The 27,347-nt window shown below is 49.4% G+C and overlaps 1 protein-coding gene across 1 annotated transcript; it reads right to left on the minus strand.

Moving 5' to 3' along the window:
* Positions 1-245: 245 nt before the first annotated feature.
* SLC7A2 (solute carrier family 7 member 2) lies at positions 246-26,882 on the minus strand. Its single transcript, XM_043970879.1, is given in 14 exon segments — positions 246-949; positions 951-996; positions 998-1,085; positions 2,514-2,622; positions 6,597-6,763; positions 8,470-8,633; positions 9,055-9,157; positions 12,172-12,311; positions 15,191-15,413; positions 15,721-15,854; positions 17,513-17,678; positions 18,610-18,765; positions 19,260-19,650; positions 26,743-26,882. Coding segments are annotated over 14 exon segments (2,124 nt in total). The 5' UTR covers positions 26,749-26,882; the 3' UTR covers positions 246-718.
* Between the last annotated feature and the right edge of the window lie 465 nt (positions 26,883-27,347).

The raw sequence follows: 27,347 nt of genomic DNA on the forward strand, positions 1-27,347 counted from the left end.
CCTCAGCGACTGAGTTCAATCTCCTCCACTTACAGAGAGGGCCCAAAGATAGCAAAGGACTTGTCCAAGGTCATACAGCTAAGAAGCAGTAGAAGCAGGATTGGAAGCCAGGTCCTTTGATATCAAATCCAGTGTTCTTCCCACCATAATAGTAGTAGGTGCTTAAGAAATGGTTATTGAATTAAGTAATTAAGAAATGCTGTGGAATGTCATGTCTATAGTGTATTACAAGTCTGAAGCAAATGTTCATATTTACTAATTTATTAGAAACATGTCTTTACTGGAGGGGGGTCATCTTAAGGGATCCACTGTTGGCATTTATATAAAAAAACCTGCAGAGGGTACTTGTCCTTGCCCCTGCTCTGCTGTTTCTCCAAAGTCCTCTTTCCATGTGAGCTAAGAGAGATGGATGGGAACACTGACAGTTTGTCAGGTTAAAGGAACAAGGTCAAAGAGTCAAAGAGGCACAGTGGTAACCCCCCCCCAAATGTGAGGCACACAACTGGACAGGCATATCCAATAGCTCAACACCCCTCAATTTCTGAGAGGGCTGCCCAGCAAAGGCTAACACTGGCAATACCATAACAGGATTATGCAAGACAAAACAAAACAAAACAAAAAAACCAGCAAGAATTTCCATGTGTCAAAAGGTGCAAGGTGCAACTCTGGTCTCCCCTCCCCCATTTATTTTTGGGTTCATCCCCCGAGGAGAGGATCCTCAAGGAAGTGGCTGGTCCCCAGACTCATTGCTCTTGTCTGGGCTCACCCAGCCCATAGGCACAAACATCAGAGTGGGCATATCTGGCAAGAGCAGCAGACTGAGGATAATGGAACCTGGCAAAAACATCCTGTCCCGGTTTCCAACAAAAGACATAGGGAGCATTGGGGCTGTGTTGCCTAGCAGAGAGCGCATAGGCATCAGCATTGACTTGTCCGGTCCAGAAGAAGGCAATGGACGCTGGGCTTGCCCTATGTGGGGGTGCTGGCCTCAATAGGGGATTTTTCTTCTGCCTGAATGTTCTCTTTGCACTTCTGATGCCCTTCTAAGCTGTGTCTGATGCCATAAGAAAAGTAAATCAGGAAGCCTTGGAGAAAGACAAAAGACATCAGTTAGCATTTCTTGCCTCTGCTGGATGGATCCCCATCTCCTTGGCAGGTCACCCACATGCTCATAGCTCTAGAGCTGGAAAGAGCTCCAAGACCATCTGGTTCAACACCCTCTTTTTATAGATGAAGAAACTGAGGCCCAGAGAGGGAAAATGACTTGTCTAAGGTCACACAGGTAGTAAAACTAAGATATGGGACTTGAACCCAGGTCCTCTGACTCTACAGCCAGTGCTCTCTCCACTGTAGTCCAATTTCTTCCTCGTGCACTCCAATCTCATCTTCAACTCTTTTGTTTCCCTCCTAATCACCAGACTAGCCAGCTGAATTAACTTGTTCATTTAATTCTACCCTGTGCCTCCATTACACCCCGCCCCCAATAAATTTCATTTCTGCCGGGATTAAAGATTTACAGATGCTTTCCTCGTGAGAGGCAGACTGGCTGAGAGGCTAAAGAGGCAGCCTCAGAGCCAGCAAGACTTGGGTTCAGCTCCTTCCCTGATGTACCCTGGACCTAGGGTAGCCCTCTAAGACCATTAGTGGCAGAGAAGGTAGCAACCTGCACCAGTGGAGCGAGTTTCCTCCTCTGGGACTTTGCTAGACCAATAAAATCACAGACCTAGTCCCTATCTAAAGGCTTCATAGTGCACGATTTATTATTCCCCTTTTAGAAATGGGCAAATAGACTGATTCAACTGATGCCGCTGGTCCATGTTGCCTAAACTGTTCTCCTTCATTCTTTTTTTTTTTTTTTGTGGGGTAGTGAGGGTTAAGTGACTTGCCCAGGGTTACACAGCTAGTAAGTGTCAAGTGTCTGATGCCGGATTTGAACCCAGGTCCTCCTGAATTCAGGGTTAATGCTTTATCCACTGCGCCACCTAGCTGCTCCCTGTTGTCCTTCATTCTCGAAGAGGACCAATGACATCATGGGTGATGTGTTGACTTGCGAGTGAATTGGATGGATTTAAGTATGAAGTCATCAGCTTCACTTTCTCCTCCAGAATCATGGGGTGCAGTGACAAGAGCCCATGTGGGTCCCCAAATGTTAGAGGATGACTGGAGATGGCCTTGGATACAGTGGGAGACTGTGGCCTTTTTTTTTAATCACTCTTTACATTTATTAACACTTGTCTTGTATTGGTTTTATGAACTGTGACCTTTTTAAGCTAACATCTGGTCTAGGTTTCAGTTTTGCCTAAGCAAAGAAGTGTGGAAGGTAGGATGGGAGGAAGGGTCTGGGAGCCATTCTGTTTCCTATGGGTCTTCTATTAGCTCAAAGGGCCTCTTGGACCAGCCACCTGGTAACCAGAGCCCCTCCCGAGGAGCTCTGCACATTCTGCAGAACCACTGGGAGGGAGGGAAGCAGCGCCAACAACTGGGGCCCCTGCCACTGTCCGGGAGGTACTTACCGATAGCCATCCAGATGCTGAATCGGATCCACGTTTGTGCATTCAACTGGACCATGAGGTAAATGTTTACCAGGATGCTGACTGTGGGCAAAAATGGCAGCAGGGGCACCTAGGGACAGACAAGCCAACATAAGGCCCATATTTGGGAAGCCTCCAGACCTCTAATCAAGGCCATCTCTTCCCATTGCTTAAGAAGCCAGCCCCATCTGGGAGGGAGATTTCCTGCCCTGGAGTGCTCCCAAAGCCCTCCCTCCCCTGGCACACATTGTTCCCAGAGGCCCCAGAGCACTAGCCTCCATTCCTATCTCCCTGCATCTGCTTGTCCCATGCCTCAAAGCTACAGATCCCGAATTCCTGGTCCCAGGAGCAAATCATGTGCATCCAGGACCTCCTAGGAAGGATCTGCCATAATTAAAATGACCTTGACCAGGAACCTAAGTGTGCCCATGAATCCTGCAGGGGTTGTCTCTATTATGCTTTCCATGTTTAACTTACATGCTCCTCCACAGAAAAAGTCCAAGGAGATATGGAGACACATGAAGCTAACACAAAGAAAGGCCAGCAGAGTATGAAGTGATCAGCTATGGCTGCATTAAAAAGATAATCAGGAGAACCAAACTTCACGAGTCCCCTGAGATTCAGAAGAGGCCACACAAACCAAATACATCGTCATGGTCATTATTCAGTTAAAACTGACACATCTTGGGGCAGCTAGGTGGCACAGTGGCTAAAGCACCAGCCCTGGATTTAGGAGGACCTGAGTTCAAATCCAGCCTCAGACACTTGACGTTTACTAGCTGTGTGACCCTGGGCAAGTCACTTAACCCTCATCATCCCGCAAACAAACACCTGACACATCTTCTGGGAAAATGATAAAAAGAATGTAAATCAAAACAACCCTGAGGTTTTAGCTCATACCCTGCAAATGAGCAAAAATGAGCAAAAATGACCCAAAATGACAATAGTCAATGTTGGAGGGGTTGTAGGAAGATAGGCACATGGATACATTCTTGGTGGAGCTGAGAAATGGTATAACCATTTGGAAAGCAATTTGGAATTATGCAAATAAAGTGACAATGAGGTCCATACCCTCTGAACCAGACTCCATTATTGGGTTCATAGCCAAGGAAACTACAGATTAAGAAGAAATTCCCCAGATACATGAAAATATTAATAACAACACTTTTTGTGATAGCTAAGAGTTGGAAACCAAGTAGATGCTCATCAATTGGGGAAAGGCTTAAACAAATTATGGTACATGAATGTCATGTAATACTGATGGTGCTATAAGAAATGATGTGTGATGAATACAGGGAAGAATGGAAAGATCTACATTGACTGATGCAGAATGAAGTCAACAGAACCAGGAAAATATGGAGGATAATTACAATGTAAATAACAGACCAAAAAGTTAATTTAACAAGATTATAAAAACCAAGTATGACTTGAATGAAGCCCAATCTGCCCCTTCATGAGAGCGGGAGGTCCAGGTGTCAGACATGGCACAGGTCTTAGGTCATTTTGGATGTACTGATTGGGTGTGCCAATTTTTCCCCTCTTTTTAAAAAAATACTATTTGATATATGGAATGGCTCACTGGGTGGTAGAATGATAAAGGGAGCAACTATGATGATCCAAAAAACCAAAGACATAAAAAAACTCATTAAAAAAAATGGACACCTCCTGGCTATGCGATTCTGGGCATAGTCACAGCCTCTCGTGGCACTGCAGAAAAGGTATGGCCTGCATTGGTAGAGGGTGCTTCCTCCTCTGGGAGTTCCCTCCACCAGTGAGGCCACAGGTCCAGACTGCAAATGAGAATGGGCATGAGACTAGAAATAGCTCACAGTCAAGGTGTGATTCAGAGACTTGCTCCCTAGGCATTGCTTCAGTGCCTGGCAATAGGAGGCATATAACAAATGCTTATACTTGACTTGTTCTCACCACAGAGCTACAGGAAGTGATAGAAGGAGGGCAGCACGGAGCAGTGGTGCCCTGGGCACAAGTAACATGTGCCTAGAGAAGGAAGTGAGCTGGGCACCCAAAAAGACCTCAGAGGAACAGCTGGCTGGGGCAAGCACTGGCCTGGCATCTACCAACAGCCACAAAACCAGGTGTAGATGGGTCCACAGCACCTCCTCAGGTGGGGGATCTGGAGAATGGTCTAGCTAAAGCCTGCCTGGATGGGGGAGAAGCAGATGAACTACAATCTCCCTCAGGGGAGGAGTAGGGACCCAGACCTACTGAAATAATAAAAAATCACTATGCTCAACATATAGAAGTTTGTTCTGAAAATAGCCAGCTGAGCAGCTTACAAGTGTCTGCCCTGGAAGTAGGAAGATGGCTCCTTCCAGAGGCCTAGGGCAGGGCTCCTTTCCACCAGTCTGGGGGAACATTTAGAGCTCAGAGGCTACTGAGTTTGATCCCTTCATTTTACTGAAAAGGAGGGAGGTCTAAAGGGGTGATGGGATCTGCCTAAGGTCACAGAGGTGGCCATCAGGATTGGAGCCCGAGTCCCCTCTCCAAATCAAGAGTCCTTTCTATTGTATCAAGCTGGTTATACATGACGCTGGAGGGATGCTCTCAGAAAAACCTGGGAAGACTTACATGAACTGATGCAAAGTGAAATGAGCAGAACCAGGAGAACACTGTACATAGTAACAGCAACATTGTACTATGATCTACTATGAATAATCTAGTTATTTTCAGCAAGACAATGATCCAAGACAATTCTGTATGTTGTCCACCTCCAGAGAAATAACTGGTGGAGCCTGAAATGCAGACTGATGCTTATTTTTTGTTTACTTTCTCTATTTTTTTTTGTTTTAAATTTTTTGGGGGCTATTTTCTTTGACTGACATGGAAATGCTTGCCTTCTCAATAAGGGGGGCAGGAAGAGAGGGAGAGAGAGAGAATTTGGAATTCAAAATTTGAAAAAAGAATGATAAAATTGTTTTTACATGCAATTGGGAAAAAATAAAATATTAAATAATAAAAAAAGAAATAACGCTGCAGCTAAGATGGGTCTTGTAACCGTCTGGGAGAATTTTCTTGGGGTGCTTCCCATGTTCCAAAGAGTATTTCTTTCTTTTCTTTTTTTTCCAAAGAACATTTCACAAAGAAATTATTTAATAGAAAATTAAGACATTGGATTTCTATTAGGCCCAGTTTTTGAGACAGGAATAAGATTATATCTAAAAAGCAAAGACATAGACTAAACATGAGACCATAATAAAATTTACTATTCATAGAAAGAAAGGAATGGGACAAAGAGATCACCATTAGATTATACGCTTTTTGAGAATGGGGACCATGCCTTTCTTGTGTTGATTATTTCCCATTTATCTTATACAGAGCTTGTTTGTACAAATGTGCTTACATGTTGTCTGCTCCATTAGATTGTGGGCTCCTGAGAAACAGGAGAAAATTGTATACAGTAACAGCAACATTGTATAATGATCAACTATGCTAGACTTAGCTCTTCTCAGCAATACAATGATCCAAGACAATGTCAAAAGACTCATGATGGAAAATGCTCTGCACATTCAGAAAAAAACTATGGAGTCTGAATGAAGATTAAGGCATATTATTCTCACTTTTTTGTTTTTCCTTTTTCATGGTTTTTCCCGGCACATAGTATGTGCTATAATCGATGCTTCCTGACTGGCACACTACTTTGCCTATCAGAGGGCTCCAAGTATTGGCTTAATTCAGTTCAATTCAATACTCAGCAAACATTTGTTAGAGTATGCTTCTGTGAGGTGCTGTGCTCCATACTAGTGATAAAAAAAAAATAGAAATGAAAAAGAGTCCCTGTCCTCAAGAAATTTAAATTCTTCTTTAAAGTGCCAACAAAGAGTCTTAAAGTTAATACCAGCTTATTTGAATTGGAGATCAGTGAGTCAGAAGCAGGGAGTGGGAGCACAGGAAGCAGGAGAGCTCCGCCAGGTCCACCCATCCACCCCCCAGGCCTCTGAACTATTCAGAAGGCATCGGTCATTTAACCTTCCTTCCCTTCCACAAGTCACGCTTTCTCCAAGTCCTCAAAGATGTCTTATCAGTGTTGGGGCTCTGAGCACTTACCATAAAGGCTACTTTCTGATCATTCTGAGGCTGACTCCAGATGACAAGGATGATGATGACGATAACTAAGATGAACACAGACAGAAGGCCAAGGCTCCACGGCTCCACATTGTAAATGGCATGAATGCTATGGGTCATCAGGATGCTGAGGCAGAGAATCATGAATGCTTCACCCAGGCCCAGGGAGAAAGGAAAGATAACAGCTCAGACCAATCACCCAGCAAAAGAGATCCCCTTTCATGGAAAGGGAAAGTTTTCTAATACAATCCCCTGGTCACTGTCTAGGGAGGCAGCAAAGCACTCATGCTGGCTAGAAATCCAGTTTCAGAGTCAGGAAGATCCGTGTCCTGCCTCTGACCCACACTAGATTCAGAGTGGAAAGGACTTTGGAAATCATCATGTCCAACTAATCCCCTCGTTTTAAAGAGAAACCCTGAAGCAAAAAGGCTTGGCTCAAAGTCACTCAAGTATCAAGCATTTGAGGTAGAATTTCCATCTAGGACTTCTAGGTTTAAGACTCACAGAGTCAGAGTCCATATCTGCATTGGAAGAGGGAGCTCGCACACAAGGAGTTAAGTATGTAGATAAAATCACTAGGTTCTTTTTTTTCCATTAAAAAAAAAGGGTAAAGGTGGGGGGCAGCGAGGTGCTACAGTGGATAAAGCACCTGCCCTGGATTCAGGAGGACCTGAGTTCAAATTTGGCCTCAGACACTTGACACTTACTAGCTGTGTGACCCTGGGCAAGTCACTTAACTCTCATTGCTCTGCCAAAAAAAAAAAAAGAAAGAAAGAAAGAAAAGAAAAGAAAAGAAAGGAAGAAAAAGAAGGCAAGTTTCACTAATAGAAGCTGGAGCTTTCTATTATCCCTTTCATTGGCTTTCAATTTGAATTCTTCTGAGATGTAGTTGGGTAACTTCCCAAATGCAGTCCTGCCTGCTCTGCTGCCCGCCCGTGCTTCAGTTCTGGGTCCAGCTCCCTCACTGACCAAGTGGCATGCCATGGTTCGAGTCAAAAAAAAATTAAAAAAAAAAAGAGCTTTCCAAGAGTTGCTTTTCATCCACCTTGTTTTCCCCCTGTGGATGGCCAGCCCAGTCTTTCCCCAGTACTCAGCTTTTGCTGAGGAAGATTTGTGCTCTGGAACTCAAAGGAATGAACAGTATATTTGTCCTCTGAGAAAAAGGGCATTTAAAGAACTGCATCCTGACAATGGAATCCTTTGGTCTGGACCTCATATAGAACATGAGGTTGTGGAAATCCAGATTTAGGTCCTCTAAAGGATCTTGGGGCCAGTCATCTAATCCTGGCCCCTCATTTTATAGCTGAAGAAATATGGGACCAGAGAATGAAAGTTGCTTGCTCAACATCACCCTGGTTACAAGGGTAGGAGGCTGGGCTGTGACTCCTGTTCCACCCCTCACCAAAGACCTAGCCTGGGGCCCCAGATCTGTTCTTCATGACACTGTAGACTGCAGACCCATGTATATGCAAGGATACCATGGTGACCCCCAATAGATCCACCCTGCCCTATGCCTTGACTGCTCAGTATTGACTGGACCTGGAGGGGCAAGCTCTAACCCATCAGTGACTTAAAGGGGAGCATCGAGATGAGGGCTTGTGAGGGAGATTCTGGGCCTGGGAGTGCTCAGGTCATGTCTCTTTCTACATGGGCAGTATCTTTACTCAGGTTAGGCCACCAACAGCTTCATCCACATCCACGGGTGCATTCTTGTCCACTGTGTGGCTCCACCCTACAGTGGCAGTGGCCAGCCCCCCTCCTTCAAAGTACTTCCAGCCAACTCTGCTCCAATCACTAGTCAAGGTGGCCACTTATGGTGGAGTGTGGGTCTTCCTAACTGGTGAAGAGGACTCACCCAGCAGTGCCACCAAACAGCTCACAAGAGACCCCGACCGATGGGTGGGCAACCTAGGGCCCTTACTGTTCTTGGATTCTAGTAGTATGCCTGTGGTTGGGTCAGAGGTCAAGGCTTCCTTCTCCGGGCAACATTTCATCTGGTGAATCAAGCTGGGCTGGTACCTGTTCCCAAGCACAGACTGTATCATTACCTTGACATGAATCCTCCCTCTGTCCCATACCACCTGTGTGACCTTGGATAAGTCACTGTACCCTGATACCTTCTAGGGTCATAGGTCTGTGACAATGGCTTAAGAATGATGCTTTAGGTTACACATAGCTTTGTCAGGGACCAGTCAAACCCAAGTGTTCCCACCTCTAGATCCAACAATTTTTTCAGCAAACCACAGAGCCTCCTGAAGTGCACAATGTGGGCCTTGAACCCACTACCCAGAGCATAAGATATACGGTGTTCTTTCTACACCTTCAAGCTAATCCAGTCTGGCAGTTCTCGAGCTATCTGCACAGACTCAAATCTCCAACCAGGATGAGGAGGAGGAGATATGAGAAGAAAGGGGGTGAAGCTGGGGAATGAGGAGCCCACCTGAGGATGAGAACACAAGCAGCCACAAGCGAATAGGCCAGGAGGGTCCCAATAGACATCATGTCCACCAGAGCCTTCAAGTCAAAGAGGAAGGCCATGACCGCTGTGTAGAGAGAAGCAAACACAATCAATCAAAGCCCTCAGCTTGTCACAAAAGGCTGCTAATTTAGTAACAGCTGGCTATGGGGCTGGGGCGGGGTGTGTGTGTGTGTGTGTGTGTGTGTGTGTGTGTGTGTGAGAGAGAGAGAGAGAGAGAGAGAGAGAGAGAGAGAGAGAGAGAGAGAGAGAGAGAGAGACTGTGCAAACAAAACTATCTTCAGATGCTGGAAGGAACCACAGATGCCACCCAGACTAACTTAATTATTCTACAGAAGAGGAAATGGAGGGCAGACAAACACATGGTTTTGACCAAGGACCCATGGATGACCCTCATCTTACTTACAGAGAAGGGGATGGGCAGCCCAAGGTCAGGTAAAGGACTCCATTCTGGAGCTGAAAGGTCTCTTCAGAGACCATGAAATCCAGTCCTCTGTACTGTCGAGATACTATGGTTCATGGAGAGGAGGGGACAAGTGCAGGGTCACACAGGGAGTGTGGCAAAAAGGTAAGAGGTTAAAAAACAAAAACCTTGCTGGAGGATGCTGGGAACACTCATTGTCTTGGACTTTCCAGCTGATGGGAGCCAAGAAAATTCAGTTTCATCAATCCCCAGCTGTGTTCTGAGAGAGCTAAGTATCTACCTACAGCTGGAGCCCCCACTCTTGGGGGGCACTTTGCCAGCCTCCATGGGGTTTCTGAGTGGTTCAGAGAGAGGAAGGAAGCTCTCTCAGCTGATTCAAAGTGATACAGTCGGGGCAGCTAGGTGGTGCAGTGGATAAAACATGGGCCATGGATTCAGGAGGACCTGAGTTCAAATCCGGCCTCAGACACTTGACACTTACTAGCTGTGGGACCCTGGGCAAGTCACTTAACCTGTATTGCCCCTCAAAAAAAAAAAAGAGCTGTTATTAAAAGGTGACCTAACAGCAGGCAGAGTTTAGTTTCAAATAAAGACCATTTTAGCAAAATGACACTTAGATTAACTTGGAGAGGCACTACCTGGGGTGAGGATAGGCTTGAATTAGATGCCCACCCCTGACCCTAATCTTAGCCATGTGACCCTGGGCATCCCTGAGGCTCCCATGAGCTAAGCTATCTGCAAATGTTAAATGGCTTGGTCCAGAGGAGGCCCGGCTAGCTGGCACCCTGGGGTGTTCATAGACCACTGGATCCCTCAATCATTGTATGCTTGGCAATAATGCCCACACGACCTCTCTGGGACTCCCCATCCTCCTCCTGTAAAACGGGGGACTTGAGCCACCTCCTCGGAGGTCCCTTCTGGCTTAAGAGCAAGAACCCGAGGTACGCTCCCCTCGCCTGGACTTCAGCTTCCTCCGCTTCAAGATGAGCCTGGATGGCCCCTAAGGCCCCTCTTAGCTTTAGGACTGAATAATCGAATTTGCCAAGGGAAAAATGAAGGTTTTCCAGCAGACCCTATTGTGCTACCAAGGGAACATAGATCCTGGTACTGGATATCCCCAGATCCCCAGATCAAGAGACAGGATTGGGCCAACTGATCCCAAAGGTCCCTTCCAGCTCTGAGGCCTCCTGAGGCCTTCTCCTCACTACATCGGAGTGGAATGTGTCTGTGAGCCGTGGATGTATGAGTGGGCGGCACCTGGGCAGTCCAGCTCCAGGGAGGAGAGAGAGCGTGTGTGTGTGTGTGTGTGTGTGTGTGTGTGTGTGTGTGAGTGTGTGTGTGAGAGAGAGAGAGACCTTGCTAACACACTGAGCTGGCAGAGGGCCCAGAGGGAGAACTCACTCGTGCCACTCCTCTCCTGCCCGCCTTGGATGTGCACATCCAGGGCCTGGACCTGCATGGCTGCCCTAGGACTGCCCTTCTAGATGGGTTGCTGGATTGACCTGGAGAGGCCAGTCAGAGAGGTGGAGTCTGCTTTTCTCAGACAGCTCTTTGGAGGTGGGGAGGCTCATGGAGGACATGGAATGGATGCTTTTCCCATGGTAGGAGCCTCTACCTTTGAGATGACAGCCTGGCTGGCATCTATTCCCAGGGAAGCTCACCAAAGCAACGGGGAGCAAAGGAATGGGGGGCCAAGTCCCATGGCATTTCTGAGAGAACCCTAAAGGGTTAGGATTCTTCTGCCCCTAACCTGGCATGTTTCCAGGAAAAAAAGGACCAAACACATGGGTGGGGGGATGGAGATGAGGGTGGGTTAGAGGCCTAAGCTGGGTTAATGTCACAGCATTATTTCAAAACCAATGGGAAAACCACAAGCCAATTCTCCTGCTTGATTTTTAGATGATTAAATAATTAGCCTTGAATTAGATTGCAGAGAATCAACTGGGTGAGTAATTCCCAGGGATCGATTTCTCCAGATCATTTTCTATCTACTTAATATACCCAGAAAAATTCACCATTTCAGTCATTTTTTTAAGAGACTGAAAGCACTGAAAAAACCCCCCAAAGCTAAAACCTGCTTGCAAAGGGTTAAATCATTTCTGGATCCCAGGGATCCCGCCACCGAGTTCCTGCTGCAGGGCATCGCAGCTGTCTGTGCCCTTCTCATTCATCTGCCAGAGATTCTCTTCCCCTGCATGCAGAGCAGGCACGCCCCTCTAGGGAAGGTCCATGCATTGTGGTGCTTGCTGGGAGTGCCAAAGAAACCTGGATTTGTAAAGCTTACCGGAAATGACCCCTGCCGTCAATGTGGCGGCCCATGGTGACTGCTTGTTGCTTAATTGGCCAAGAAATTTAAACAGTAAGCCATCCCGGGCCATGGCAAAGAGAATTCGGGGCAAAGGGAACATAGAGCCGAGAAGACTAAAATAGAAAAATGCAGAATTGAAGAACAAGTCATTCCATGGTGGAAACACAAGAACCCACACGGGTGGGCCGGAGCACTGTGGGAGGACCTGGACAAGACATCAGGATCTTAGAGAGACACACAACCACATTTCATCAGCACCTTTCTGGGTAGGAGCGACGCAGGCATTTTTACTCGTCCCCCCTGTTCTTGGCCAAAGGCTCCCCTCTCCCAAAAGCCAACTGGGTCTCACCTGCCACGGAACCTGATGTCATAGTAGCTGCGGACGGACTCTTCGTTTTGGGGTGGATTTTAGCTAAGAATTGGAAAAGCAAACCATCTTCTGCCATAGCATAGATTACCCGCGGCATTGGGAATATGGATCCAAGGAGACTGAATGGGAAGCAAACATACATGGAAAGCAAGCAAGATCACATCACGGAGGCAGAGTCCCAGGCTTTTACGGCAAGGCACGGGGGGGACGCGCTCAGGGGACCGACAGGGACGCCGATGGCGGCCTTCCTGCCTGCAAGGCCCCAGAAGCTTCTTCCACAGCTTTGCTGTCCCCACTGTACCTTCTGCCATCATTAGTAAGCCAAGTCTGCTGAGCCATTGTCCAGTCATGCTCAAGAAACCCTAACACCACGTTCTGTCTCATTCCAAAAGCAGCGTCATTCTCTCCTGCCTGTTCTCATCAAGGGTGCGTCAAAGCAGTTAAAGTCTACCCAGCTATTTGGGGGGGCCAGGAGGGAGGCCGTCTGATCCAACTCCCAGATTTTAAAGACGAGGAAACTGAGCCACGGGGAGTTTAATTCACTAGGTCCTAGTCTGAGAGGATGAAGCCAGAAGAGACTTCAGAGGCCATCGAAGTCCAGGAGGAAACTACGGCAGCCCAGAGCAAAGAAAGGATGAACTCAAGTTACACAGCAATGAATGGCGCAAGCCAGATTCAAACCCATATCTCTTGGCCTTCTCCAGTTCATTTAATGAGCTAGTCCACAGCTGCTTCTTACTTGTCTTCCTTCTTCTGAAGCTATGTGTCTCTACAATAAGACTTGGTAACAAATCCTGGCTGCCACCTACTACTCTGTGTTACCTTGGACAAGTCACTGGACTGCCACAGGCCTCAGTTTCCCCCTGTGTAAAATAAAGGGAGTTGGACTAGATGACTTCCTCCATATGACTTTGAGTAAGTCACTTGACCTCCATGGGCCTTATGTAGTGAGCAGAAGCTGGGAAGCTTCTATCCACCCCTTGCTGGGCAGCTGTTGAGGTCAGCAGATATTGGCTCAAATCAGCTTTCCCAATTGTCTGAATCCTTAATTGATCCATGTGATCAGTTTCCCCAGCTCCCCAAACATGGCTGGCAACACAATTTAAAGCAGGGGCTCTTAACCTCTGCGGTGCCAAGGGATCCCTTGTCAGGGTATGTTTTACACCGATTACAAAGGGAACCCATTAAATGGAAATGGTTATGAAAATGTTAAGAAGAGAAGAACCAATCCCGATCAAAAGAGACTGAATTTCCTGGTTTGGGGATTTGATGTCATGCTTCCGCAGGTGACCATTTTCATATTTCCAAAAATACTTTGAACGATTATGAGATTAGTGCCTTCAATGTCAGGCCTTTCGAAATCTGGGCTAAACTGTAGAATGAACAAGGAGGCAAAGCTGGGTGGTTCTCCAAAGCCCCATTAGGACCGTGGCCTGAAGTCAAGACCCGGATCAGACACTGCCCACCGAGGGCTCATCTGCTCTGGGACAGAGTCAGGGCCTCGGGAGTTTGTCCTCTCCAAACGAGCAGCCTTGTAAGTAGGGAACAGGATAGAGGAATGGCTGCCCCAGCCTCGCCTGGATTCCCAGTGTCTGAGAGCCTCCGGGAACCTGCACCACCCTCACCTGACCTCTGAAGGGCTCTCACACACCTTCCATCCCATCCTAACACCCTCCCTTCTATCTTCAGAGCAAGATAGCCGGCTGAGGCTACCCGACTACACTGACGCTGAAAACCCCCACCATGTGCTAGAAGGATGGTGGTATAGACGGGCTATACCAGCATATATTTGGATGACCACCGGCAGAGCCCTCAAGGGAAGGTCAGGCTGAAAGCTACAAGAGGGGGCAGGTTCTTAGGGCTGGTACAGCTACATGGAAGAACCTGGTTCTTCTTGGACTTCCCTGATGGGTTCTAGAGCTTCCCCCGACCCCCCCCCCCACCAGCCCAGCCAGGCATAGTCCCAGGAGGCAGCTCAAACTCTCCCCTCCTTCCCAAAGCAGAAGAAAATTGGGCTCCCCCTAAAAACACTTTGCTACATCGACAAAGCAATTCAGTACAGAGGCCACTGTCATCGGCAAAGTAAGCTGGGAACAAGAGGTGAAGAGCATTGTGCAGCCCGGCCAGGGTCACCCAGTGTCTGAATCAGGACTGTTTGAACAGAGGCCTTGCTCACGTCGAGCCCCACTGACACACTCGCTACTCGCTCTCCAGCCTCCTCCAGAACTTTCCTTTTCTTTGGGCAGCATTAGTTGGTGCTGATGGTGTGCGATTCCACCCCCACCCCCACCCCCCTCCGGCCACATCAAAAAGCCTGGTGGCCAGGACCTTAGAGCATTGTCCTGACCACCGCCCCCCCCTCCCCCTCCCCCCTGTCCTGCACTGGGCTGCAGAGACTCTACATTAAGATGCGGAGCACAGTGGGGGCTCAGTACCACAGGCTCTGTCCAGACATTCAGGGCCTATGGGCATGCCTGTCCTGACTCCTGGCCCAGGTCAGGTGCTAATGATTCTTCCAGGGCTGGAAATCAGGAACTATACGTATCCTCTCCCAAGGAGGGCACAGGAAGAAAGAAAAAGACTGACATTGTCAAACCCCTCTCTAGGCCCTGTTAGAACCTCTCCCGCCTATACCAATGGGGACCCCAAGCCCTCTGTTGCTTATACACACACGTTATATGTGAAAGCTGCACCCCTAGAATGTGCTGGTGATATCATATGGGGCAAACCAGCTAGCACGAGATCCTGACCTGTAGTCCCCTCTGGCACAGATGCCAAAACTAGTCATCAAGCCCTGCCTTGAACACCTCTTGTGATGGGGACCTCACTACTTGTTAGAGTAGTGCCATCACCGGTCTCATATGGCAGTGGGGATGGCCTAGTTACAGGTTGCACAGAGCAGGCCCGGCTCAGCGGTCTGTGAGTCCTCACATTAGGGCAGATGCCCCCCCCCCGTCCCCACAATCCAGGGGATCTATGGGGTCCCCAGAACACGTACCTGGTGGACAGAGCGCAGAGGGAGCCCACCGCCACCACGTACTTGGCAGGACTCCAGCCAACATACTCGAAGGCTACGGGCAGGGGGCTGGTGTGATCCAGGAGGTAATAGGGCATCATGAGGGTCAGGGCCGCAGACACACCAAAGTATGCCATGAAACACACGAGCAGGGATGTGACGATGCCGATGGGGATGGCCCGTTGAGGATTCCGCACCTCTTCCCCTAAGGAAGCGAGGACGCAAGGTGGGGAGGCTTGCGGGGAGAGCAGACCGCCCTTCGAGCGTGGGCTCACCCTGGTGCTTGGCAGGGGTGGGCGGGCAGCATTGCATGCCCAGAGATGGCGAGGGCAGAAGAGAGCGGGCATAGGACCCTCGGCCTCACGGCCCCGGCCAGCATGTGGATGGGTGAATGGCCAAGCCTGGGAGGCAGAACCTGGGGCCACAGTCCTCCCTCTCCCTCCCAGGGATGGCCCCAGTAGCATCCCCAGGGGTGCCCGCCTCCCTCAGTGCCCGCCAAGGGGGCTTCTTACCTGTTGTGGCGATGCAGTCAAAGCCCACAAAGGCATAGAAACACGTGGCGGCTCCGGCTAGAGTCCCCTGAAAGCCGAAGGGCATGAACCCTCCAACCCCGTGGGGGCTTGTCCCATTTGTAGAAGACGGATCTCTGGAGATGGGAAAGGCACACACAGGAATGTTTGCCCAGTCCACGTAAGAGAGGGGAACATGGGGCTTCTGGTTTAATCCTCATGGAAACCTGTCTGGGTGGTCTCTGAGGCCCCTTCGAGCCCTGTGGTCCTGCGTGACTTCACCTTCCTGTGCCTTGACTTCCCCATCTGTAAAAGGGGGGCTGGCCTCTCTAAGGCCCTACCAATTCTGGTGCCCCTGTGGCCCTAAGCCAGTCTATGGACACTAAGCATGCTCACTGGTTAGGAAGGAAGCACCAACCCTGCCCCCTCATCTTCTGGTTCTCAGAACAAGCTTCACTCTCCAACCTTGGATCCCTCCATCAGGAGGAGACACCACAAGCAGCCCCGGGGCCAGCCTCAGGTATGTTCCCCAAGAGGAAGGCCTAGGGGACGAGAAGGGGCAAATGCAGGCCAGCCACTCATCGTGAGCTGGACACTGGGCTTAAATTATCCTCATGACTGCCAGTAAGAGTATTTGTGTGTCAACTGAAGGGGATTGTGTGGCCGTCCTAAAACTGACAGACGAGTGCTATTATCACCCCCCACTTTATAGATGAGGAAACACAGAGCTTAGGGGACACATGGGCCCAGGGTCCCAAAGCTGCATCCCATTGCACTGGGATACTTCTTATATATCTATGATCCTTCCCTTTATATCTTTCCTAATATTTACCTTTGTCACGCACATTTAATTATTACTCCCCCTCCATAGAGTCTGTCAGGGGCTCAGTGGACAGAGTACTAAGCTCGTAGTCAGGAACGAAAACTACTCTACATAGTCTATGGTCCAGTCCAAGTTGACCACCCCTGACATCTCCTGGCTTCTGCTAGCGACTCTTGCTGATGTCTAAAATGGCTCTGTTTCTCTTTGTGCTCTGAATTCCTTCTCAGTCTTTAAGGTCTGTCTCAGATGCTAGACCCTCCAGGAAGTTCCCCACGATTCCTGGGGGAGGGGGGTTGACTTCCACATTTGTTTCCCCCTAAACAGCTGGAGAGGGAGGGGAGAGAGTTCATCTACAATCTGGTCCTATGTAAAACCAGGGCAGCCCACCTTCCCAAAAGGACCTCTGAATTGCTGCTGCAGCTGGATGGGGGCCCTGGACAAGCTTGGGTCCCAGCTAAGGTTCGGCTTGAGGCTGCAGAGGTGGGAGCTGGGGTGCACAAAGGCCCGGGTCCAGCAGAAAATCGAGAGTGGGGACAAGGGGAAATAGAGGCCGCTGGGAGGGGGTGAATGCTTCATCCTTCCTTCCTGACCTTGGTGGTGGCCAAACGTGCATATCAGCCCCTCTGGGGAGAGGCCGAAGGCTAAAGAGGGGCAGCAGGGTAGCTGAGGACCACTAAGAAGGACCCAAAGAAACCATGTGAGAAGCACAAGATCAGAAGGGCGACCTCAGAGGTCATGAAGTCTACTTCCTTCCTTTTACGGAGAGGGAAACTGAGGCCACAGAAGGCACGTGACTTGCCCAAGGTCACACTGGTGCTGTGTCGGGGTGGGATTTGCCCCTCCTGAGCCATGGCTCTTTCCACTGCCCCTCAAGGGACGTGTCCCACAAAGCCCCTGGGGAAGGACCACGGGAGCCACATCTGGGTCAGACTCTTGCCCAGTAAAGCCGAGAAGAGCCAAGGGTCCACTCACTTGTCGGTGCCTGAGATGTTTTTGAGGAAGTCCTCACTGATCCTCCAGTTTGCAATGTTGCCTTTCACAAAGCCCGTGATGATCACGAAGATTAGGACCAGGATGTTAACAGCTGTGAAGATTTTATTCACCCAGGCCGACTCTTTGACACCAAACGATAAGAGGCCTGTGGAAGGACACAGGCACATGTTGAGGGAAAGGCGGCCTAGTGGGCAGCGACCCTGGGCGGCACGGGGAGAGGACCATGCGCAGGACAGTCCTGGGGCAGTGGAGATGGCCGCCTCCACACGGGGCCTCGTTAGCAGCCTAGGCGGAGCTAGAAAGGGCATCAAGGGCTCTCTCATTTGGCCCCTCCTGCTACAAGAGGCAGCAGAAAGCCCCCCAAGGCAGGGACATGCCCCCAGTCACAAAGCAGGAGGGATGCTGGTGTCTTTTGACCCGAGGGCTCTTTCTATGCAACCATGTTGGGGTCGGGGTTCTCTGTTCTATACCCTGAGTCATGTGACCACATGGTTGGAGCATCTCACTGCAGACCTTAGGAAAGACCTGTCCATGTACAATGGAACACAAAAAAGGTGAGACTCTTCTCTCCCTGCACGGGGCCCTGGCCACTGAGGCCCCCCATCACTGGGGAGCAGCGAGGTAAAAAGGGAAGGGCAGAATTCCCAAACACACAATCACAGCAGAGAACTACGATTCCGAGATTGCAGCTCTAGCTTTCTATGGCTCTGGGATGGAATAGAAAACCCTCAGGCATTAAATGCCCTTTCTTTAGCCCCAACCTGCCTCCCCTTCTCCCACACCGTAGTGTGCCCAAAGGGCTTCATCTCCTACTCAGGTGCCTTGGAAGGGGCTGTTGCCTCAGTCCTCCCCCCTCAGCTCTAGTTTCCTCAAGTGCCACCTTCAACACACAGCCCTTGCTGAGACCCCCGTCTGCTTAGACCCCCCCCACACCAGAACCCTCCGCCCCATATACACGTGTCCTCCTCTGTTTGGACATGGGCCATCTCACTTTTGCCTCGGTATCCCCAGTGCCTGACACACAGAGAGGGGCTTAATAAGTGTGTTAGTGACTGACTGACATCCCAACACTTTACCCGATAGGAGAAGGATGAGTATCACAGCAAAAAAGTCCGGATACTCCGAGAGCCCTGGGGTATGCATGCTGAGGTAGGTCCGGGAAAAGTTGCCAATCCTTTTGCTGAGCATTTCATCAAAGGTGCCACTCCATGCCCGGGCCACACTGGAGGTCCCTTCACAAAAATAGTTGGGAGATCAGGGACATATAATTAGCATCACGAATCATTCCTGGAGAGAAACAGACAGGACTCTCCCCAGCAGACCACGGCCAAGGGCCACATGAATCCTGGAAGGACGCATGGCTCATGGATACGGAGCAAAACCAGCCACTTCCAGGGCACTGTGGGCCTTACTGTCCATCCAGGGGCCCTGGATCAGCCAACTTCAGAGAGGAGTGCGTGTGTGTGTGTGTGTTGTATGCATGTGTGTGCATGCATGCGTGTGTGTGTGTATGTGCATGTGTGTGTGCAGTAACATACTTATAGACAGAGCTGTTTATGGAGCATGTCCCCATTTGATTGGAAGCTCTTTGAGGAGAGGAGCTGGTCCTGCCCTTCTTCCCATCCCCAGGCTAAGCACAGTGCCTGGCACATAGAATGCCGCTGATCAACACTTGCTAACTAAACAAGGCCCAGGGCTCCCAGGTTTGCCCATTGCCCAGACCTACCTATAACGTAAGACAGGAGGAGATTCCAGCCTGTGATGAAGGCCCACAGCTCGCCCACAGTAACGTAAGTGTACAAGTATGCAGAGCCTGTCTTGGGGACCCGGGCTCCAAATTCCGCGTAGCACAGTCCGGCCATGACGGAGGCCAGGGCCGCAATCAGGAAGGACAACACAATGCTGGGGCCCGAGCTGGACTTGGCCACTTCCCCCGCGAGCACGTACACCCCAGCTCCGAGGGTGCTCCCCACCCCGAGGGCAATCAGATCCACAGTGGTCAGGCAGCGGGAGAGTTTGCTGTCATCCAGACTGTCCAAGTTGACGATTTTCCTCCGAATGAGGCACCGGACAAAGGTCAGTACTGCTCCACAGGGAATCATCTTGCCTGCCGTGATCTATGGGAAAAAGCAGAGACCAAAAGCAGCTTTAATGTCACTCAGTCAGTCAACAAACACAGAGAGGTGATGAGAAGGAATGTGGGAGAGCATGGAGGGAAGCTGAGGGAGCACGGGGATCCACCGGGTCCCTGTTTTAATGCATTTTTCAAATCTACTCACATTATTCCTCCCCCTCCCACCCAAAGTCAAGGAAGAGGGAGGCAGCTTCCAGAAATACGGAGGGGGCCGTCCCTCACCACCTTGCAGTTATCATCAAGGGTTTCCTACGTGCCAGGCACTGTGCCCCGTGCTTTACAGCAGTCCTGGGAGGTAGGTGCAATTATTGTTTTCATTTTACATTTGAGGAAACTGAAGCAGGCAGAGGTTGGTTCACTGACCTGCCCAGGGTCCTGGGCTAGGCAGTGCCTGAGGCTGAATTTGAACTCAGGTCTCCCCCACTGGACTCTATGCACTGTGCCACATGGCTGTTTTTGTGCTAAATGCCCATTGTCCAAGGCCACATTCTCCCAAGGACATGAACTTGGGAAGCCTGGGTGGCTAGCTTGAGCCAGCAGTGACACCCAGTGGTTTCAGGAGAGAATACATGCTGCTTAGCTATCACAGGCCACACCCCTGGGAGGCATATGCCCGCTTCCCTGTCCCTGTCCCCTGGGCCTCCATGACAGGGGCAGCTGCATGGAGAACCCTTATGAGCTCGGTCTCCTGAAGAAACGAGCACCTTGTGAGCTCAGGAAAAGCTAACCCCTGCCTCGCATCAGTGGCAGGGCTGTGCGCTGGCCTGCGGGCAGAAGTCAGCAAGGGTCCCTCCCTGCCCCTGGTCACGACTCAGGACGAGAACAGACGGTCTCCTTAAAGTCACCCCCTTCTAACAAACTCAAGCAGGCGCTCGAAGGATGGAGGGAGGGAGGGCACCCAGTCTGGCTGACAGCCCAGACCCGATACCAGGGGCCAGAGAGGAGACTCTGAGGACATTTCTCGGTTTGTGGTGACGATTCCAAAAGGCAGATTCACTTCTTCTTCTTCTTTTTTTTTTTTTTGGCAGGGCAATGAGGGTTAAGTGACTTGCCCAGGGTCACACAGCTAGTTAAATGTCAAGTGTCTGAGGCCGGATTTGAACTGAGGGAGTCCTAAATCCAGGGCCGGTGCTTTATCCACTGCGCCACCTAGCTGCCCCCATAGTCACTTCTGCCAGAGGGAGAGAGCGCTTCCTTTAGGGAGTCCTGGTGTGGCAAGCACAGGAGCAGAAGGGGGCTGTGCCTAGTTCATGGGACGTGTCTGTCTGCTGTGGCAAGCACTCCCTGGTATTTGGATCTACCCCCATCCTTACTGTCTTCTTAGGCAATGCGGACAATGGTGGCCCCTGGCCTTCCATTGCTATCTCACAGGACTCTCTGGATGCCTCAAAAAAGCCCCCAGCCCCATTTCTTTCTCCTCATGCTTAGCTTGTGACGCGGTCCTAAGAGACCTAGAGAGGAAGGAAGCCCGCAGCGACAACACAGGATGATGAGATGTGGGGTGGCAAGGGTGCCATGAAGGGCAGGAGCCCCAGGCACAGCACCAACTCTTCCCCCACACTGGAACAAAAGGGACGGCCCTAGGCTGGTGCTTCCAGGTTGGCCCATGACAAGAGCAGGTCAAGTGGAGGGATGCCCCAAGAGAGGCAAGGAGCAACACCCCCTCCCGGGGATATCTCTTCTCTGTCGCCTCCGCCCCAGTCACCCACCGCCTGACCCTCTACCACAGGGCCCAGGAGTGGATGTAGTGGCTGCCCGCTTCCCCTCATTCAGGCCAGCCACCACAGTAGGTAGTTTAGCTGGGACAGCCCCTTGCGCCCCTGATGTGGTCTCTGTCTCACCTTCCATATCCAGAAGCCAAGGTGGATGGCCGCTGCCGCCACCACTGTGTGTGCTGCTCCTGGGCTTCTGCCTCCCCCTGTTCCCAAGGGTCTGACACAGGGAAGGCCCGGCCAGCGGGACTCAGGGATGTATGCGCATGTAGTGGGGAAAAGCCTCCCCAGGTCACCCAGGTCTCAATGAGAAGTATGGCCAGCCCAGGACCCCAAGGTGAGCTGAGTAACCGGGGCCTGCTCTGTTCTCTCCCAGGTGCCAACCTCCCCATCCCCATCACAAGGCAATGCCCCAGGGTCTACACCTTCTCTGGGACTACTGGTCTCTCCTCCCATCTTTGTCCTGTCCCGGAGTGTCCCATGTGTCACAATTGCTCTGGCCCAGAGTTGTTCCCCAGTAGTCAGGGCACATCTTGTAGTGACATCTGGACAAGGAGAGGGGCTTAGAGCAGAGCAGAGCTCCCTGGCCCCCTCCGGGCCTCCCCTAGTTTCTCCACCTCATACACATGTATGAGGCTCTCCCAGGGGGTAAATCCCAAACACTGATAAATCTTTGGCCCATACGCAAGGTACTACCTCGTGCCAACATACGCTCTGCCCTCCAGAGGCAAAAAAAGCAGCTTGGGCCACTGACCTAAAATGAACAAGGGATTTCAAAGATCAGGGAGACTGTCAAGGAGACTCTGGATGAGATTGTGTCTCCCCAAGTGGGCCCTGAGTCCTAGGGCGCAGCCGCTGACCTGTCACAAAACCAGAGGACTTGGAGCAAGGACAGAATGTCCCTCCACTGGAGGAGCTCGGCCCGGCCTCTTCCCAGCCACAGAACCTTGGGAAAGCCACAAAAACCCAATCCAAGAGATGAAGTGACTTTCCCAAGATGATGTGGGTGGGAAGGGGTCCAGCGTCTGTGCCCCTTCTTTCCTCAGGTTCTTTAAGGGCAACATGAGCGGGATGGAGGCCACGGCCCCCTCTAAGTCTAGACAGCCCAGCTCAAACCCGCATGTGACAATCAAGGAAACTGAGGCCCAGGGAGGGAGAGTCACACAGCTCATTAGCAGACCTAAGGCTGATGACAAATGGATCGTGGGCTCTCAAGAGTGCTGGGACCACAAGGTCTAACTGCACTGGCTTAGAAGCCCATGAACCAGGGGCAGCTAGGTGGTGCAGTGGATAGAGCACTGGCCCTGGATTCAGGAGGACCTGAGTTCAAATCCAGCCTTAGACACTTAACACTTATTAGTTGTGTGACCCTGGGCAAGTCATTTAACCCCAATTGCCTCACCAAAAAAAAAAAAAAAGAAGAATCCCATGAACCTCAGAGCTTCTCTCCTCCCTGGGATGGAGGATTCAGTCCCCCTCCCTTACCCCTCTCCTCGCCTGGGCTGAAATTCCGAACCGCTCCTAGTGGCTCTGGGGCCGTCCCAGGCTTAGCAGCAGGGCTCAGAGGGGAAGGCCTTTGGGATTAGTGGGACAAAGTGGAGGGGATGGGATTTTGGCCGAAGCCCACAACTGTGACCTCATTGAGGTCACTAGAGTCTCAGCTGACCTCCTCACACTTTTCATGCTGCTTCTCTGTGGCACCGTAGCCCTCTCTATTCCTAGACAGACCTGAAAAAACCTGGTTTGAGTCTTCAACAGGCGTTCATTTGCCAGGAGCTGGGAATGGGCAGACTGTTGGGGCCCGACATGGCAGAGCAGTGCCCGCCTTCAGAGGTTACCATCTGCTTTCCTTTCAATACCACAGCCTCAGCCATCTGGTGGCCCAACAGCAGTGGGATTTGCCTCACTCAGTTTACCCCATTTTCCGGATGGACGTTCCTAAGTGGAAAGGGAGGAAGGGAGGAAGGGAGGAGAGCCCCCATCCATTGTAGGCTTCCTTGGGGCCATGAGGACCAGTGTGCTTCAGCTGTCACATGGGGGAACGGTCACCTCAAAATACTGAGTAGGAGGAGGAAAAGCCCCAAGAGGAAACAGAAAAAGGTGGAGGCGGGGCGGCTAGGTGGTGCAGTGGATAAAGCACCGGCCCTGGATTCAGGAGGACCTGAGTTCAAATCCAGTCTCAGACACTTGACACTTACTACCTGCGTGACCCTGGGCAAGTCACTTAACCCCCATTGTCCTACAAAAAAAAAAAAAGGTGGCGAGTCCAGGACCGAGCTAGGGACCTTTGCTCAAAGCCCACCCACCAAGACCTTCCAGCTGAGCCTTCGTTTCCTCATCTCTCAAAGGGAGGCAACATAGTCAGTACTTTACAAACCCCCAAGGACCCTGGTCGTTGTTATTATTTGCTATCATGGGATGTGAGAATCCCCAAATATGGGGTGATCTGTCAGGACGAGGCTTCCACTCAAACTTAGAAACATTTTTCCAGGTAGAATACGCCCCTCCTATTCCCCCAGGCCGACCCCCACCCCATTATCTTCACCCATGACCACCAGCTACCCTGTGATGCCAATACAAGTTTCTAACTTCACTTAGCAGGCACTTCTTGAGTGGGTGCCAATGAAATGTGGCAGCTGGACAGCCAAAGACCTCCGATGGGTTTAGCAAATTAGCTTCAGAAAGAGCTGGGTGGGAACTGCCCCACATTGGAAAGGGAGGAAGACTCATGACCTACACCCGTGGGAGGAACATTCTCCCAGAGTTCTACATGAGACTATGGCAGGATTGCAAGTATGCGAGTTTTAGGAGTCTGAAGTCACAAGGCCAGGGGCTCAGGTTACTAACAGACCAGGAGACTGCATTCAAGCCCACGCAGCAGATCCCGAGTCCTCGGCTCAGGGCCAAGGGCTACGCACCCTCAGGTTAGCAGATGAGAATGCTAAGGCTCACAATTGGTGAATCTGGATGTTGAGCCCAGGATCTTTCTTCTAGGCCAATCCTAGAATCTCGTAGTGAATTCTTCAAACCAGCACAAAGACGACTGTTGGTTGGGGGAAGGGGAAGGGAGCAATCTCTATCAAGGAACTCCAGTAAGTCCTGAATAAAAGATACCCTTCCCTGACCTGGGAGGTACAGTGTCACTGTAGAGAGAACTCTTGACCTTCTAGCCATGATGGAACAAGAAGGTCAAAGAAAGATACACTGCTCAATTTTTAAACACCAAGAAGGAATAATATCAAAAAGAAAATCAGCTTCAAAAACAAATACAAATTAATGGCAAAATTAAGAACACTGCCAGCATAATTTTAAAAATATATGAAAAACTAAGGTACCAGAAGCAATTAGGCAAAATATCCCCATATCTCAGCAAAAATCTTAAGGCTACTCAAAAAATCTCAAGATCAAATGAAGGAAGAATCTGTAGAAAAGTTTTTTTTTTAATCGGTTGAAATTTAACCCAGAATTAAAAGCTACCTGAAATAGAATGGAAGGAAATAAGGACAAGAGAAAACCCTGGATCGACAGAATTAACAACTGACCTCCTACGGCAGATGCCAGCATGGCAGCAGAGGCGAGGCACCTGAGAAAAAGGAGACGCAGAAAATCACCCAAACACAGCAAGAATGAAAGAATATGAAGCAGCATTCACAGCGGGAAGCATCATGGGGCAGTGCCCACCCAGCCCAGTTCCCTGGCAGCACGAAGCTGCTGCTTATCAAATGTTTAACAAAGAAGTGACCTGAAAAAAAAATAAAAAAAAAATGAAAAAAAAAAAAGAAGCAACCTGGAGAAAAATGCAGAACAGCTATCTCCCAACTTCCCCAAAACGGAGGACACAATCTGCATGAGAAATTGTCCAAGAAAGCTTCCCAGTACCTGCCAAAACAGGCTGTGATATACAGCCAGAATTCTCAGGACCTGACTAATAGGACCCAAGAGTGAATACACCTAGACACAGCATTGTTAGAACTCCATCAAGCTCAGAGAAAGGGAATATAATATGTCTAACATTCAGAAGCACTGCTCAGGAATCTGGCATTCTCTCTACCCAGGAAAACTCAACATACCACTTCAAAGCAAGGGGCATTTGAAACCCAAGCTTTGAAAAAGTGAAAGATCAAATTGTACTAAATCTAGTCTTCCAATACCAGCTGACCCCATCAGAAAAAAAAAATTATGTAGAAAAACAAGCACACTTCTCTAATCCAAATATACCAGTGGCTAACAAAGTTTGAACTCCCAGAGTAACACATTGGTTCAACCAGAATGGTTGCTTCAGAGAAACAGGAAAAAGAGAGAGAAAGAAGGGAAGGAAAGAAAAGATAGCCACTAATACCTGAATAAAGGAAGGGGGGGGGAGGTAATGAGTAGGGTAGAAGAAGGGAGACAAAGTAATCTCTAAGCAATGCTTCCATTTTTGTTAAAGAGAATGTCCAAATAAAAGAAAATGTTATATGCTTATGTGTGGCCCAAGGCAAAGAAACCTTGTTTAGAGTGGTTGGTCAAGTTTCAGTTAAATAGTAGAAATAATTTTTTAAAGGCATTTTATTCCTTTCTATGAGAAGAAAGACCAACCTAACAACTAGATAGTAAAAGAGATGAATTTTCCAACCCTAAAAGTAGAAAAATGAATTTTTTCTAATTTGTCCTAAGGAGAGAGGAGTAAGATTTTCAAACAAATAGAACTATTTAGGGACAAAAATACATGGATTCTATTGTACACAGATAAAAAAGGACATTGCATAACAAAACACGTTACCTCTCTAAAATGAGAATTAAGGAAAAGTTGGTGGTAGCAAATATATCAACTAAAGCTAATGAACATACAACCATCAGATGAACACTCCCGAGTGGTCAAAGAACATGAATAGAGAATTTCTGAAGAAAAAAACAATTGTTACTATGTAAAAAGACACTCAAATTTCAGCATAGAAATGCAAACCAAGATAATCTCAATGCAGTACAACAGAAAAAAAAAAACCCATAAATCTGATAAATTTTAACATTAGTAAGGTTATAAGGAAAATAGCTACTTAATACATGATTGGTGGAACTGCAAACTAGTGCAAATACTTTAGAAACCACTCCAACAACATACAATAGAAGTCACTAAAGTGATCATACCTTTTGATCCAGTGATAACCACACAGGACTTTACATTAAAACATCACCAAAAATCTTCATAACCATACAAAACACTCAGTCATAATGGTGTAATAAAAAAATCAAAACACCAACACCTAGAAGCAACCTCTCTGTCCAATTATTGGAGAACAGCTGAATACATTAGCATGTAGTAAAGTAATAGAATGATATGTAAATGCCATTAAAAAACCACTAAGACAGAAAAATGTAGAGACCTGCATGAAGTGACGCAGAGTGAGATCAGCAGAAGCAAGACTTCACACATGAGCAGAGCAAAGAGACAACAGTCCGAAGTAGAGGCACGTCAGTCAGAGAGACTGCACAAGGGACAGGACATAGGGCAAACACAAATCTGTGTTTGCGTATGGTTGTGCGTAAGTGACCTCACCCCTCCCTAGACCAGTGCGGGGGCATGGGCACAAGGGCTGCATGTACTCTCTCTCCTCTCTTCTATTTCCTTCTCTGTCTTCCTGTCTCTCTCCTCTCTGTCTGTCTGTCTCACCCCCCACCATGGTCTTTCAGTTGCTAAATCTCTTCCTATGTTCCCCTCCCTCAGTACTCATCCCTCTGGAAACCTCTGCAGGATTGGCCATGGCTTGGATACCCTTTTCTGCCATGGGCTTTCATGACAACAGCATTGCTGGTTCTCCTCCCACCTGTCTGACTGCTCTTTCTCAGTGCCCTTCCATCTACATCCTAAACATCTCCACATGCTGTGTGTGGGTGTACTCTGGGCTTGCAACTCTTCTTGCTTGATGATGTCATATTGACCCCAGCAGCTCCTGTGAGCTCAATTTCCCGGGTCTTTCTCTCCAGCCCT

The sequence above is a fragment of the Dromiciops gliroides genome, chromosome 6, assembly GCF_019393635.1.
Source record: "Dromiciops gliroides isolate mDroGli1 chromosome 6, mDroGli1.pri, whole genome shotgun sequence".
NCBI classification, from domain to species: Eukaryota; Metazoa; Chordata; class Mammalia; order Microbiotheria; family Microbiotheriidae; genus Dromiciops; species Dromiciops gliroides.